Raw genomic sequence first — 14,009 nt, forward strand, 5'->3', positions numbered from 1 at the left:
GTGTCACCAGAGCTGTTTTATGAATATGTTGGCATGCAAGAACACAAGACTGTCCTGCATCCTCTAAAACACACATGCACGCACACACCCTCTCACACAAACATATATATATATATAATTTTTTTTGTGGATTTTTCCCCTTTTTCTCCCAATTTGGAATGCCCAATTCCCACTGTGCTTTTTAAGTCCTCATGGACGAATCCCAGTTGCCTCCGCGTCTGAGACCGTCAACCTGCGCATCTTATCACGTGGCTTGTTGAGCATGTTGCCACGGAGACATAGTGCGTGTGGAGGCTTCACGCCATCCACCGTGGCAACCATGCTCAACTCACCACACACCCCACCGAGAACAAACCACATTATAGTGACCGCGAGGAGGTTACTCCATGTGACTCTACCCTGCCTAGCAACCGGGCCAATTTGGTTGCTTAGGGGACCTGGCTAGAGTCACTCAGCACGCACTGGGATTCGAACTAGCGAACTCAAGGGGTGGTAGCCAGTGTCTTTACCACTGAGCTACCCAGGCCCCCTATTATATATTTTTTAAATAATGTTCATGTGGCATGCACATGCAAAAGTTGCCACCATTATGCTTGGGTGTTGATGATGGTTGCTATGCGATTGCTACGGTATTTTGAGTTTTGAGTCTTGGTGCCTTTCTACAAACCTATGTCTTACAAATTGTTTTTCAAAAAAAAAAAAAAATCTGTCTAAATTTTTTCTTCCGTCAAAAAAATAAATAAATTTCACTCAATTTTTTCTCTCTCAATTTTTGTTCTGTATAAAAAAAAGTTTTTTCTCACAAACAAATTTTTTTTACGTTTTTTGTTTGCTAGCTAACAATTAGCATGCTGTACCAACCTCGGCCACCAGGTGTCAATATCTGCAAGCATGAAATCTTTTGCTTACAAGTTGACAGATGACAGCAGTGATACTTGATCTGTTGATTTATAGCTGTATAATACTCGAACAAGAATATTTTGCGAATCTTACTCAAAGAAAGAAACATATGTACTATTTGAGAGTCTACTAATACATGAAATCCCCACAATTAAATGAATATACCTCAGGTTAAATACATGTCATATGGCATTCGTTGTCAAGTGTAACTACGTGAGTTATTTATGGTTTATTATTATTGCACTTAGGTATTACAGTGCTTCTTGAAATCCGGACGTTGTCTGAACATGAAGCGTACACCGTTTACCCAAGCAGCTCTGCATCTAGCCGTGGTACCGTTGAAGCTGGAGTCGCTCCAAAGGGTTCGTTCATTTGGTAAAGCGAACACGAGTCACCCCTTTAAACACAGCACTGAAAACAGCGAGATGCATCGCAGTGGTCAAAGTCATCTATCTAGCACGTTTAAGAGAATTGAGAATTTTTGGGGGGGAGAGAGAAAACAGAAAAACGTAATTGTAGGACATAGGCTCAGGAAGGCACTAAGATGCCTAAAAATATATATATTTTCACCTAGTGACATTTTTTTTTTTTTTTTGTGTGGTTTCTGTCATGTTTCTACTCTACAATTTTAATGGTAAAAAATGTAAAATGCTACAGTAAATAAACTGTAATTGGTTAACCTTAACATACAGTACGGTAAAAACATTATAGTTAGATACAGTATAAAAAGCATGATTTTACTGTATAATTAATATTAAAATGTACATTAAGTTTCACAAGAGAATACAAGTACTTTGGGTGTTCTGTGTTATATTTAATTTAGTTTAGTTCATGTTTATTGCATTGTTTTAGTGTCACATGTGTTACCCTGATGGTGTTGTGCTTGTGCGTCTCTACATGTGAATTAATTATTGCTCCTGGAACGGTCACTATTGATGAACTTTAAGTCATCATGTGGCCTTTTGTAGTTACTATGGTGATTAACAATACATTTTAAAGTGAAAAGCAGACATTTATAGTTTCAGAATGGTTATTATGCTGTTGCTATGTGGTTGCTAGGGTGGTTTTTAACGAGCAGAAACACACACACACACACACACACACACACACAGGCAAATAGTTTTTCTTACCTGATTATTTTGTGCGAGCATGTGGGCGAGTTTCTCATCCCTCCGTTACGTTGTTTCTTCTTGGGTGACAGAGCGGACAGCTGATCTTCCTCCACTACTGAAACATCAGCGAAAGTGTGACACACTACAACACTTATTTATTTATAAACAACCATCACAAAGCAAACAAACACACAAACACACACAATAACACAAACACAACACACAGAGTGGATGAACCGTACAGACAGGAAAGGCAAGAAAAGAGGAAGACTAAGGAAAAATGTTTGATTAATTTGAGCAGCTCTTTCCCTGACTACCCTGTTTAGATCAGCGTTAGTTTCTCACACAACAATGAGCAAATCAAGATCAATTATTTCCAGGATGTGTTCTGGAGTTACAGCATAACAAACTTCTAAACGTATTACATTTTCGACAGAGGTCACTTGTATTTTGGTAGACTCCCTTTGATTTGATTTGATTTGATTTGATTTGCATACGTCAGAGTGAGGTCAGACTGTTGTTCTGACATGATTTAAACCATGTATTTGTTGCAATTTCTAAAAAGGTTAAAGTGTTTGTTGCATGTTATTTTTGGACCCTGCTTCAAACATATTTTAGTTTGGCTCATATGCAAACACAGATTTCCTTGTATTTTCCATTAATTACCGCAGGATGGATTGTTTAGTATTTCAGAACTCTGTTAGTTCACATGCGTTTGTCACAATGCCAGGCAGAGTCTTACAGAGTCTGTGCTGACTGATGCTGGAGGTCGAGCTGTGCCTGGAATCATATCTGTATTTAACGGGCAGACTACATGCCCGATGCAATCGGTTGGCATGAGTGTCCATTTCTTTGCTCGTGCCACCTTGGTGCAGCTCTCTAGTGCTGCTGAGACTGAGTCTGGGCAGGCACGAGGTGGCGGGTGACAGCAGACTCCCTTTACGGTTATTTACTAAAGGCACTGACACTCGGATCTCTGGGACCGCAGAGGGCACTCTGACTGTGGGCACAGCTCTGTTCTGGGGCTGGAATGTTGGTTTGAGTTCATCATTTACTGTCAGACAAGAAACATTTATCATCAGACACAAGAGTGAACCAAACTTTATTCTGGGAAATCAGAACTGCTTTCTACAACTGTAAACAATTGACAAAATACTATAATTTTTTTAAATTAAAAACACAACTGTACTGTATGCGCAGGGCAGATACTCATTCTGCAAAATTGAACACTGAATTTCACTGGCTTCTCTTTGAACTTGAAAATAGTTTTTTTTTTTTTTTTTTTGTATGGGAAGCAATTTTATGTAAAAATAAGACAAAAAGCCAGAGCAGTGAAAATAGTCCAAATTTAGAACAGACTAAATTTACATAAATGCCACATGAACAGAACAGTGCTGCAGCACCATCTAGTGTTGAGGAAGAGCAGGTGTCTGCAGAACTCACTACTCAGTACAGTTCTGCTATAGTTTACATACACCTTGCAAATATCTGCAAGATTTAAAATAAACATTAGTTTTTTGTTTTGTTTTTTGGAACATATTTTCTGTAGTATGTACACTATTCACATGACAAATAAAAATATTGTATTTTTTATTATTGCATGTTTAAATTAAAATGATGCAATGTGTATAAGTAAACTTATAAGGAGAACTGTATAGCTTTTCTATAGAGGGTATTCTAAGATTAATCAATTGAACAAATACCTTACTTTGCACACATGTACATACACCAGGCCACGTAACACTCACACACTGAGACATGGATGAGCAGGAAGAGAGGAATACATGGAAGAGGTAAGGAAGGACTAACAGGAAATTAAAACACAAGAGAGTAAAAATGGGGGGTTGGAAACTTACTTGATTTGATGTATCCATTATAGTTACTTTTAGCTGTGAAAAATGCAAAAAACAACATGAAGTTAAAAAGAGACAAGCGGAACAATTAGATGAATCAGCGAGCATTTGAGCAACACAAGCTAAAGACGAGAGAAAATGCAAATAAATCCTGCTAACGTGCATTATCCCTACAATACTGACCCTCTTCAAGCACCCATTGAGAACAAAAACTATAAATGAAAGCTTTTCTCAGGTAAATAAACATGTTTTAAAGTGCACTTGAAATGAAAAGTGGAGAATTGTGGCTTTTGGTGTATGTCTGTTAGCTTGGAGGCTAATATCTTTTTGCATGTGTCCTTCTAAAAGTTTGCCACTTAAACTTTTGCACACAACCATTGATAAAACAACAACAAAAGCCAAATTGTCTGCCAAGACTATTCCATACCCCTGCTGAAAACAACATCTTAGACCAGCCTAAGAGGTTTTGTTGGTCTTAAATGGTTTAAGATGGTTTACCTTATCTCCTAGCTAGGCTAAGCTGGAATTTAGCTGGTTTTAGCTGGATTCTCTGGTCTCCTAGCCTGGCCAAGCTGGTGTTTAGCTGGACTCCCAGCCTGACCAGCTCACAAGTGCCCAAAACCCCTCTAAAACCAGCAAAGCAAACCAGCCTAACCAGCTTGGCCAGGCTGCAAGACTACCTATTCTTAAAAAGGGACCCATCTGTGCTTCATCCCGCTATACAGACATATATAGTTCTATAAACGACTTCCTATAGAAGTGTTAGTAATGTCAAGAGATGTGTTAAATACTACCGCTCTCACACACATCTTACACTTAACAATCCTTAATGTTCAGATAATAAAGACCGATTGGCGTTTCATTGCGTAAATATCCAACACAGCTGAAAGTAATCAAAAGAAAATGTTATGCAAAAGCAAAATTTAATGCACCACAGATCTAAACTACATTGTTACTATACATTTAACAAAAACAAAAAAAAGCATGCAAGAGACCAGGTCTACCACACAGACACATCAACGAGCAGCAGCCTTCACCAAATCAGATGCCACCCCTACATGGCACTGCACCAGCTAGAGGGCACAAACACAGGCAGCGGGCACAGGTGGTATAGGGAAGGCTTTCACTTACAGGAGTGTAAAGTAGCTGTGTTATCATACAGAGAAACAGGAGAGAGGGGGAAGCCACGATGCAGGACCTCCAAGTTACTAGAGACACTTTCTGACATGCACGAGCAGCACCGTTCTGCCCCACCGCAAGCTACACAACATGCCAGCCGCATTCTCTTGGAGCCGGATCTCTTGTCTGGGGGTCATGGGACGGATGAGAGGAGAATAGGAGGAGGAGCATGTTAAAGGATGGGGCATTACTGTATGCATTTCCCTAGCAGAAGATGTATATAGGGAAACTTGAGCGGGCCTAATATATAACCTTGCGGCACACCTTTAGAAAAACTTGACTCTTATCAAGTTATATGCGATTCTGTTAATGCCGTAAAATCTTTTACCTTTTTTACTTACTATATATAAGCTCAAAATGTTCAAATTATGTTTGAATTATTTTTTATGTTTCCTGGAATATTCAATTTTAGAGATGCAGGTAAACCATGGAAGTACATAAGGTTGAATGAGAATGTGTTTAACAGCCGAGCTCCTGCAACAGTATATTTTTATATAGCGTTGTGTATTGCCACAAACACAAACATAAGTGTCCAGAAAAATGATTTTGTAACTAGTTTCCATGTTACATTTAATGGAGGGAATAAGAGGCTGTTCCAATGGTTTACATAATGTTTCAAGTCTATACTTTTTCCGATTAACACATTTTATTGATTCCAACAAATGAAACAGAAAAGCAAAACATACACACACACAGAATCAACTTTTAAGTTTCAAGTCTATACTAATATATTAGTATATACTTGTATATTACTAATTAGCCAAAAAAAAAACGTGGTACTGTTTGAATATAATTTAAAACAAAACGTTGAGGGTGTAAGAACAGTTAAAAGTAAAGTTGTCTCCTGTTGATGATGCGGCGGAGGACAGTGGGTTGATGGGAGATGTAGTTTTACATTCACACATGCAACGGGTTCATACAGTAGCATTCTGCATTAACAGAGTCATTACTCACAATACAACACTATCAGAGGGAGGGGGGTAAAAGGATGGTCACAGATCCGCCGCAGCAAGAGAGAGGGAAAATGTGAAATGTGTTGATTTTAATTAAAATAGTTTTGATGTATTTACAGTCTCAGGTGGAGGTAAAAGCCTTGTCTGTTTTAGAAGAGGATTAATAATGTTTATGTTAAGTTTAATGTCAATACAATTGTCATTTTGGAGCTTGACAGCCCCACTCCCCATTCACTTTTATTATATGGAGAAGGCAGCATGGATATTATTTAATAATTCACCTTTTCTGTTCCAAGGAAGACAGTGAGTCAGAATCGTAATTTTTAGATGAAATATTCAATAAATAGTTCTTAAATTTCAATACATCTAGGTTGCAATCAGTGAATAAAAATATAATAAAATGTGAACATAAATAAGGCACAACATTTATGAAAAATGAAAATTAACATGATCTATGCCTTGAAATGAAATACACCATGTATTTCATACCAATACATTTCACACCTTATTTATTTATGCTCAAATTTATTCTATTTTTTATGTATTATTGGCAATATTTCATGCTTAATTTTTATGATAAATGCATATTTATTTCTATAAATATCTATCTTTTGCTTTGAGAACGTACTTCGTTTGCATCCACATTTCTTGATCCGTTTGGGGTCTGTGATGTCATCGTGACAAGCTTTACAGTAGAAAAGTGCCCTAATGGAGACAAAACATCCATATAACATATGAGCAGAGATGATGTTAATTTAAAGCTGTACATGTAAAAGACAGCACATGGTTTCAAAACAAACTCTATAATCACCTAACCTTTTGACCTCTTTGGCATCGCTGGCAATGAAGAATCCAAGCGTCCCCTCCTGCATCTTCACATGATTCCCCGGGTTAATCAGCGTGCTGCAAAATACAAACAACACTAAACAAACGACAGAATCTGTTTGCATCTACTAACCTCCAAATCATAAATGTTAACTGAGATTGGTAGAGCTCATAAACCATTAAACATTCACATACAGATGATAAATGTAACAAAGTATAAAAAAAAAATTAAAGATGCATCAACTGAAGAACAAATGGGCCCAAAAAAGGACTAAAGAAACTATAATACTTGTTTGCTGAGATAAAGGTTAATATCATGTCTAGACAAAATGTAACCTTTATTATTGTTTTAAAGATAACTCTTGCATGCAAACATAACCTCGTACAACCCCGCGTCCACATGCGTGGCCGTTATATTTTGGCTTCGCTATACACAACACATAATTTAAATGAATAAAAACCAACTGAACATTGTTCACAAGACTCTAGACTGTTATTTAAAGGTTAAACTTCTGCCGCACCGAGTCACGTGACACAACAACATGGCGTTGATTTCCTTGAAGCGTTCCTATGGACGCAGTGCCAACAAAAGTGACTCTGGTATGATATATAAACCTGTTTGGTTGTAAAGAGGAGAGTCTCTAGTTTCGTTTCATATGCCGTTTTAAAAAATCTGTTCATTTTTCGTACGTCAGCGCGCTGATAAACATGATGTCCACATATGTGTACACTGGCACCACATTTCCTCAAAAGTAGAAAAAACATGTTAGTTATTTTGAATAACATCTGTGGGTCATTTCACTTCATTTTAATATACATGTTGTTGTTTAATTTTGTTATCAATGTACAATACGATTCTATTCATTAACATTAGTAAATGCATTCCTATATATTTACTGTACATTATCACATTGAGAATCACTGGATGCATCCAAAAGCTGAAAAATGTTGCTTTCAGAGACTTTATATGGAGTTAGGATGAAAATAAGGTGCATTTCAAACTGTTCTGAGATCAGTGCAGACAGACAGCACACTGGAGATTAAGTCATTCACTAAATAGGGAGCAAGGGAGCATCCTATAGCTCTCTATGCAGTTAAGTGCATTCACTCCTAAAGTCTGATCAAAAGTTCAGTTTCAGGCTGCAGATGATGTTTGGATCACTCAACATGTTTGACAGACATGTGACAATGATAATCAGTACATAGATTCAGAATTTATAATGTATCATTTTATTTTAACATGATTGACAGTGATTGGATGATGCTGGACGTTACTTTGAATCTGAATTAATTATGCTAATTTCTGATGTAATGTCTGTGACATCTCAAAAACATGAATAATCAACACTCCTGGAAACATCATAAACAATATGATGAAGAAAAATCTGACTTTCTATAGCTTAGTGTTGTTTAACATTTCACAATGTAGTCTCGCTGTCCACATATGTGAACATTAATTTCTAGGAAAACTATTTGCTCTAGAATTTTTGTTTGTTTTGCTTGTTTATTAGTTGCTACTAGTTACAAATCAAAAACGGAAATGGAAAATGCACACAGCAGTCATGCTCGGGTCTCAGGAGGTTAAAGTATTAGCGTACTTAGTTAAAAGACGTGCAAGCATTTTAAAGGAACAGTTCAACCAAAAATGCAAATTCAGTCATCATTTACTTAAATCATTCCAAATCCGAATATCTTTTTCTTCTGTGAAACACAAAAGGAGATGTTTGACAAATGTCTGAGTCATTTGATAACTTTGTGTGTGGAACAAACCAAATTTGATGTCATTGCTGACTGCTAATATTCCCGTTCCCGTTGCATCTGAGTCATGTGACACCCAAGAACTAATGGTGTTTGCCATCAATGACATCAAACCTAATGAACTTTTGCCTAACATCTCCTTTTGAATTCCACAGCAAGTCATACGGATTTGGAACGACACGAGAGTGAGTACATGATAACAGTATTTTAATTTTTGAGTGGACTATCCCTTTAATGTTAAGCACGCTCCAATGCAGAAATGTGTCATTCTTAATCATAAAATAAAAGATTTGTTCACAGTAAAAGCATTTACACAGTTTACAACAAATGGAGTTAACAACATGTTAACATGTTTCTTGAAATACAAGAAGCTTTAAACATCCAGTGGGGTGCAAATGTCTGAGACTGGTTTTAGGATTAAATATGTTTTTTTAAACAAATAAAAATTATGAGTAAAAATGAATGAGAAATATTTAAGATTCTGCACTGGGATAACATGATCATTAGGTTATATTCATGCCAACTCAAGCGCATGCTGTCATTAAATCAAAAGGTACAAAAACCAAATACTAAGAAATCTTGAAAATTATTTTAATTGTTCAATTAAACTTATAAATATTTCAAAATATTTGCATTAAAATGAGAAAAGATTGCAAAAGAGAAGCATTTTCACTAGTGGACACTTTGGACCCCACTGTATTAATTTATGTCCGGACACTGGATCTTTTTCAGTTTTATTATTATAATTATTTATATAAAATGAAGACCAGACTGACCTGCTTTCTCTCTGGTCTGATTTATACTCGATGGCAATCAGCAAAAGTTTCAGCTTCACATAACAGAGCCTACAGAGAAATAAAAAGTATTATACACTGAAAGAAATTATTATGTGGTGAAGTAAATGTAGCAGAAAATATTAAGTACTTTCTACACTGAATAAGTTAGTATAAGCATTAACATAAAATATTAAGTAAATTCAACTTTCATATATTTAAGTAAATATTCGTAATGGTTGATAGTTATCTTTACAATTATTTGCTAATTTGAGTACTTTTCACGGGTAAATATAATAAGTTCATTTTACTTAACTTTTTGAAGCTGGTGTTCCCAGCATGCTTGAATAATTAATGAGCTTGCATGGTTTCACTGTTTGAAGTTTAATCACATTTTTATTGTTAGTTTTGCTGTTACGTTTGGTGACGTCTTGTTTTGTGCAGTCTGAAGTTCCTTTTCTATTCAAAATGATCCGCTCATGATAAAAAAATTTAAAAAATTTCATAGACTAGATAGCATGCATTAAAAGGGTAGTTCTCCCAGAAATGTAAATTCAGTCATTGTTTACTCACTTCTGTGTTGTTATAACCCTATATGACTTTCTTTCTTTTTCTTAACACAAAGGGAGAAATTGTGAATAAATGTTGTGCTCGGTGATGTCATACAATGGCAGTTTATGGTGACCACCTCTTCAAGCTTCAAAAGAACACAAAAGTATAATTCAGAAGTCTAATAAATTATTCCATCAGACTCATGATTGTTGTGAAAGCATACAATAAGATTTGGTGCGAAACAAACTGAAATCTAATATATTATTTAGTGAAATGTTCACTGACCGTTGATCTCCTGTGTGTGTTCATGATAGGACACGAGAGCAACAGTTCACACAGCCCCCTTGTGACATTGGGGCGTTCAAGCGAAAACTCGTTTGTTTATCTAAAAACAGGTCCTCCACAGCGATAGTGACAACAGAACACAACACAACTGCACACACAACAGAGAATAGAACTTACTAAACATGTCTGAAGAGTTTGTAGACCAAGAATTGATGCATTTCTATGCCCAGCCTTCTTTTTTTTTTACGTTTTTGGACCGGTACCAGATCACAGTGGACGGAGTTACCCGCGCAATGCTGAAAATAGAAAACAAGCGATCGATAGAATGTTTCGTTGCTTGTCATGGCTGGTTAGTACAAAAATTCTGATTACCATAGAAAATATACCTGATATTGCGTATATTTTTGGACATGATGTGACTGCGGCTGCCTGTAGCCTCCTCTTTGTTTACAGAGTACTTCATTCAAAAAAATAAGGCTGGGCATAGAAATGCATCAATTCTTGGACTACAAACTCTTCAGACATGTTTAGTAAGTTCTGTTCTCTGTTGTGTGTGCAGTTGTGTTGTGTTCTGTTGTCACTATCGCTGTGGAGGACCTGTTTTTAGATAAACAAACGAGTTTTCGCTTGAACGCCCCAATGTCACGAGGGGGCTGCGTGAACTGTTTCTCTCGTGTCCTATCATGAACGCACACAGGAGATCAACGGTCAGTGAACATTTTCACTAAATAATACATTAGATATCGGTTTGTTTCGCACCAAATCTTATTGTATACTTTCATAACAATCATGAGTCTCATGAATAATTTATTAGACTTCTGAATTATAATTTTGTGTTCTTTTGAAGCTTGAAGAGGTGGTCACCATAAACTGCCATTGTATGACATCACTGAGCACAACATTTATTCACAATTTCTCCCTTTGTGTTGAGAAAAAGAAAGAAAGTCATATAGAGTTATAACAACACAGAAGTGAGTAAACAATGACTGAATTTACATTTTTGGGTGAACTAATCCTTTAAGCTTCCCCGTGGAAGGCTTACATATGTCATGTGGAACATGATTAAACATATATTTGTAAGGAACGTGGCATGTTTTAATAGTAAGTCCATATTCATGTTTTACTAAGTTTAAGTACCATCTATATCATATTTGTGAGTAAAAGTTACTGTATTTACTAACCTGTTTAAGTTCACTTCAATATTATGTCATTAAGCAAAATAGAATTTACTTAATTATATACCATAAAGATTTACTTCTTACTAGTCATTTTATTAAGTATAGGTAGGGTTGGGAATCATAAGGAATTGAACCATTCTGATTCCGGTTTATTAATGGTTCCTTTAACATTTGTTTTAGTAGTCTTTTAAAGGAAGTCATAAATTGGTCCTAAACAAAATCCTTAAAAATAAAGCTATTTTTGGGTAACATATTTTATATTCAAATCAAAGTGTCATTACAACAAAACTGTGTTCCATCATTTATGTTTATCTTTAAATACACATTGTCATATGAACAACCTGTCAGTCACCACACTGACTTACAGTGTGGTCACACTAATACATTTTTGGTTGAAACTTGAAAAGTGAGGATGAGAGGCATAAGTGTAGCAAAATCAATGTGTTTTCAACCCAAAATTTATCAGATGACTCATTAACTCAAGACTGAATCATTTTTTATTGATTTATTAACAGGCTCATAAGAGTCATTTGTTCGTGAATTGGATTTTAGCTGGAGCTAATCACTACAGCAGTACTATACACTGCATACTTACTCACAAACCGTGGGGAAAGACAAACCCACAAAGGCACTGGACAGATACTCTGTGTACATTTCATTGGCTACTCCCTCTAAATAATACTTCTGCCACGTGTCCTCTTCAATCTAAAAGGGGGAAGAAAGGTTTCATATTCAGTATTTGAAAGCATTCGTATTTTGCTCCAACTGCTTGAATGTGGACCGACCTTAATGTAGGATCTCATGGAGAAGAGGTTTGCCAGCATGGTGGACAGACCCTGTGCCAGGCAGCTCTGAGCGATGAAGCCCAACTTCAGCTCGGCCAGACAGATGGCATCATCACCCTCCTTCCAGTTCCAGCTTGGGATGTTGAGAAGGTGAGCCTGGAAACGAGAAGATACTGTTGAGTTCATCTGGGAATGACGACTGAGAGAGATCAAGTACTGTGTATTATATGATATGATATCGAGCAAGCAATGTGTATATTCAGCTGTTTGAGGCTGTAGGTTCCATGTAACGTGCAAATTCTCACCTTATTGTGATATTGCAGCATCTGAGTAATAATACGGATTTTTGGATGGTAGTTTTTAATGGATATCACCCTATGAAACACAAACATCACACTTTAAATCAAGAATCCTCTGAAATCCAAAATAAGTTGTTGATTTTTTAGTTTAATAGCATAACTGTTAACTGTATATATAAGATGAGATGAGATAGAAATCGCATTTTATGACCAATTAATACAGAAAACTAGCTAATTCCTGCATTAATTGGTCATAAAATGTGATCTCATCTTCATCAAAATCACAAGTATAGACAAACACAATGTGCTTAAGCTAACAACACACAAACAATTATAATCATTCATGTCTTTATTGAGCACATCCCATTAAACATTCACAGTGCTGTGGAAAAAGTAAGTGAACCCTTGGATTTAATAACTTGTCGATCCTCCTTTGGCAGCAATAACCTCAACCAAGTGTTTCCGGGAGCTGCGGATTAGACCTGCACAACGTTCAGAAGGAATTTGGGATCATTCTTCCATACAGAACTGCTTCAGCTCAGACATATTCTTAGTATGTCTGGTGTTGAACGGCTCTCTTGAAGTCATTCCACAGCATCTCTATTGGGTTAAGTTCTGGGCTCTGACTGGGACACTCCAAAAGGTGGATTTTCTTTTTTTGAAGCCATTCTGTAGTGGATTTACTTCGATGTCCTGCTACATCACCCAACTTCAACTGAGCTTCAGCTGGTGCATAGCTACACTGACATTATGCTGTAGGATATCTTGATAAACTTGGGAATTCATTTTTCCCGATGATGGTAAGCGGTCCAGGCCCTGAAGCAGCAAAGCTGCCCCAAATCATGATGCTCCCTCCACCGTACTTCACCGTTGGGATGTTTACATGTTGGTATGCGGTGCCCCTTTTATGCCACACGTAGTGCTGCGTGTTCTTCCCAAACAATTCAACCTTAGTTTCATTGGTCCACAAAACATTTTCCCAGTAGCGTTGTGGAGTATCAAGGTGGTCTTTGGCAAAGCAGTGGCTTCCTTCATGATGTCCTGCCATGGACACCATACCTGTTTAATGTTTTCTGTATAGTAGACTCATGAACAGAGATGTTAAACAGTTCCAGTGATTCCTTCAAGTCTTTATCTGTCACTCTATGGTTATTTTTTACCTAATTGAGCATTCTGCAGTGTGCCCTTTGAGTCATCTTGGCTGGACGACCACTTCTGGTGAGAGTACCTATAGTACTAAATCATCTCCATTTATAGACAGTTTGTCTAACTGTGGACAGATGAATATCTAATCTCTTCAAAATAACTTTGCAACCCTTTCCAGCTTCATGCAAAGCAACAATTCTTGATCGTAGGTCTTCTGAGATCTCTTGGTCCACATCAGCAGATGCTTCTTGTGAATAACAAACTCAAAATGTTTGAGTGCTTTTTATAAGTCAAAGTAGCTCTAACCCACACCTCCAATCTCGTTTAATTAATTGGATGCCAGGTTTGCCAACTCCTGACTCTAATTAGCTTTTGCTGACATCAATAGGCTCACATACTTTTTCCAACATA

The 14,009-nt window shown here is 36.8% G+C and overlaps 1 protein-coding gene across 11 annotated transcripts in view; it reads right to left on the reverse strand.

Annotated features, from left to right (window-relative positions):
* LOC127423501 (calcium-activated potassium channel subunit alpha-1-like) overlaps window positions 1-14,009 on the reverse strand; it is a 197,348-nt gene that overhangs the window by 90,473 nt on the left and 92,866 nt on the right. For 7 of the 11 annotated variants that reach the window (XM_051667858.1, XM_051667855.1, XM_051667857.1 and 4 more), the window contains 9 exons: window positions 12,459-12,528; window positions 12,154-12,309; window positions 11,964-12,073; window positions 9,357-9,425; window positions 6,814-6,900; window positions 6,626-6,702; window positions 4,997-5,170; window positions 3,869-3,901; window positions 2,031-2,127 (listed from right to left, as the gene is read on the reverse strand). In XM_051667858.1, coding sequence (XP_051523818.1) covers window positions 2,031-2,127; window positions 3,869-3,901; window positions 4,997-5,170; window positions 6,626-6,702; window positions 6,814-6,900; window positions 9,357-9,425; window positions 11,964-12,073; window positions 12,154-12,309; window positions 12,459-12,528 — 873 coding nt within the window. The remainder of the gene's footprint in view (window positions 1-2,030; window positions 2,128-3,868; window positions 3,902-4,996; window positions 5,171-6,625; window positions 6,703-6,813; window positions 6,901-9,356; window positions 9,426-11,963; window positions 12,074-12,153; window positions 12,310-12,458; window positions 12,529-14,009) is intronic. The other 4 variants (XM_051667856.1, XM_051667866.1, XM_051667862.1 and 1 more) reach the window with 3 other exon arrangements.

The sequence above is a fragment of the Myxocyprinus asiaticus genome, chromosome 32 (assembly GCF_019703515.2).
Source record: "Myxocyprinus asiaticus isolate MX2 ecotype Aquarium Trade chromosome 32, UBuf_Myxa_2, whole genome shotgun sequence".
NCBI classification, from domain to species: Eukaryota; Metazoa; Chordata; class Actinopteri; order Cypriniformes; family Catostomidae; genus Myxocyprinus; species Myxocyprinus asiaticus.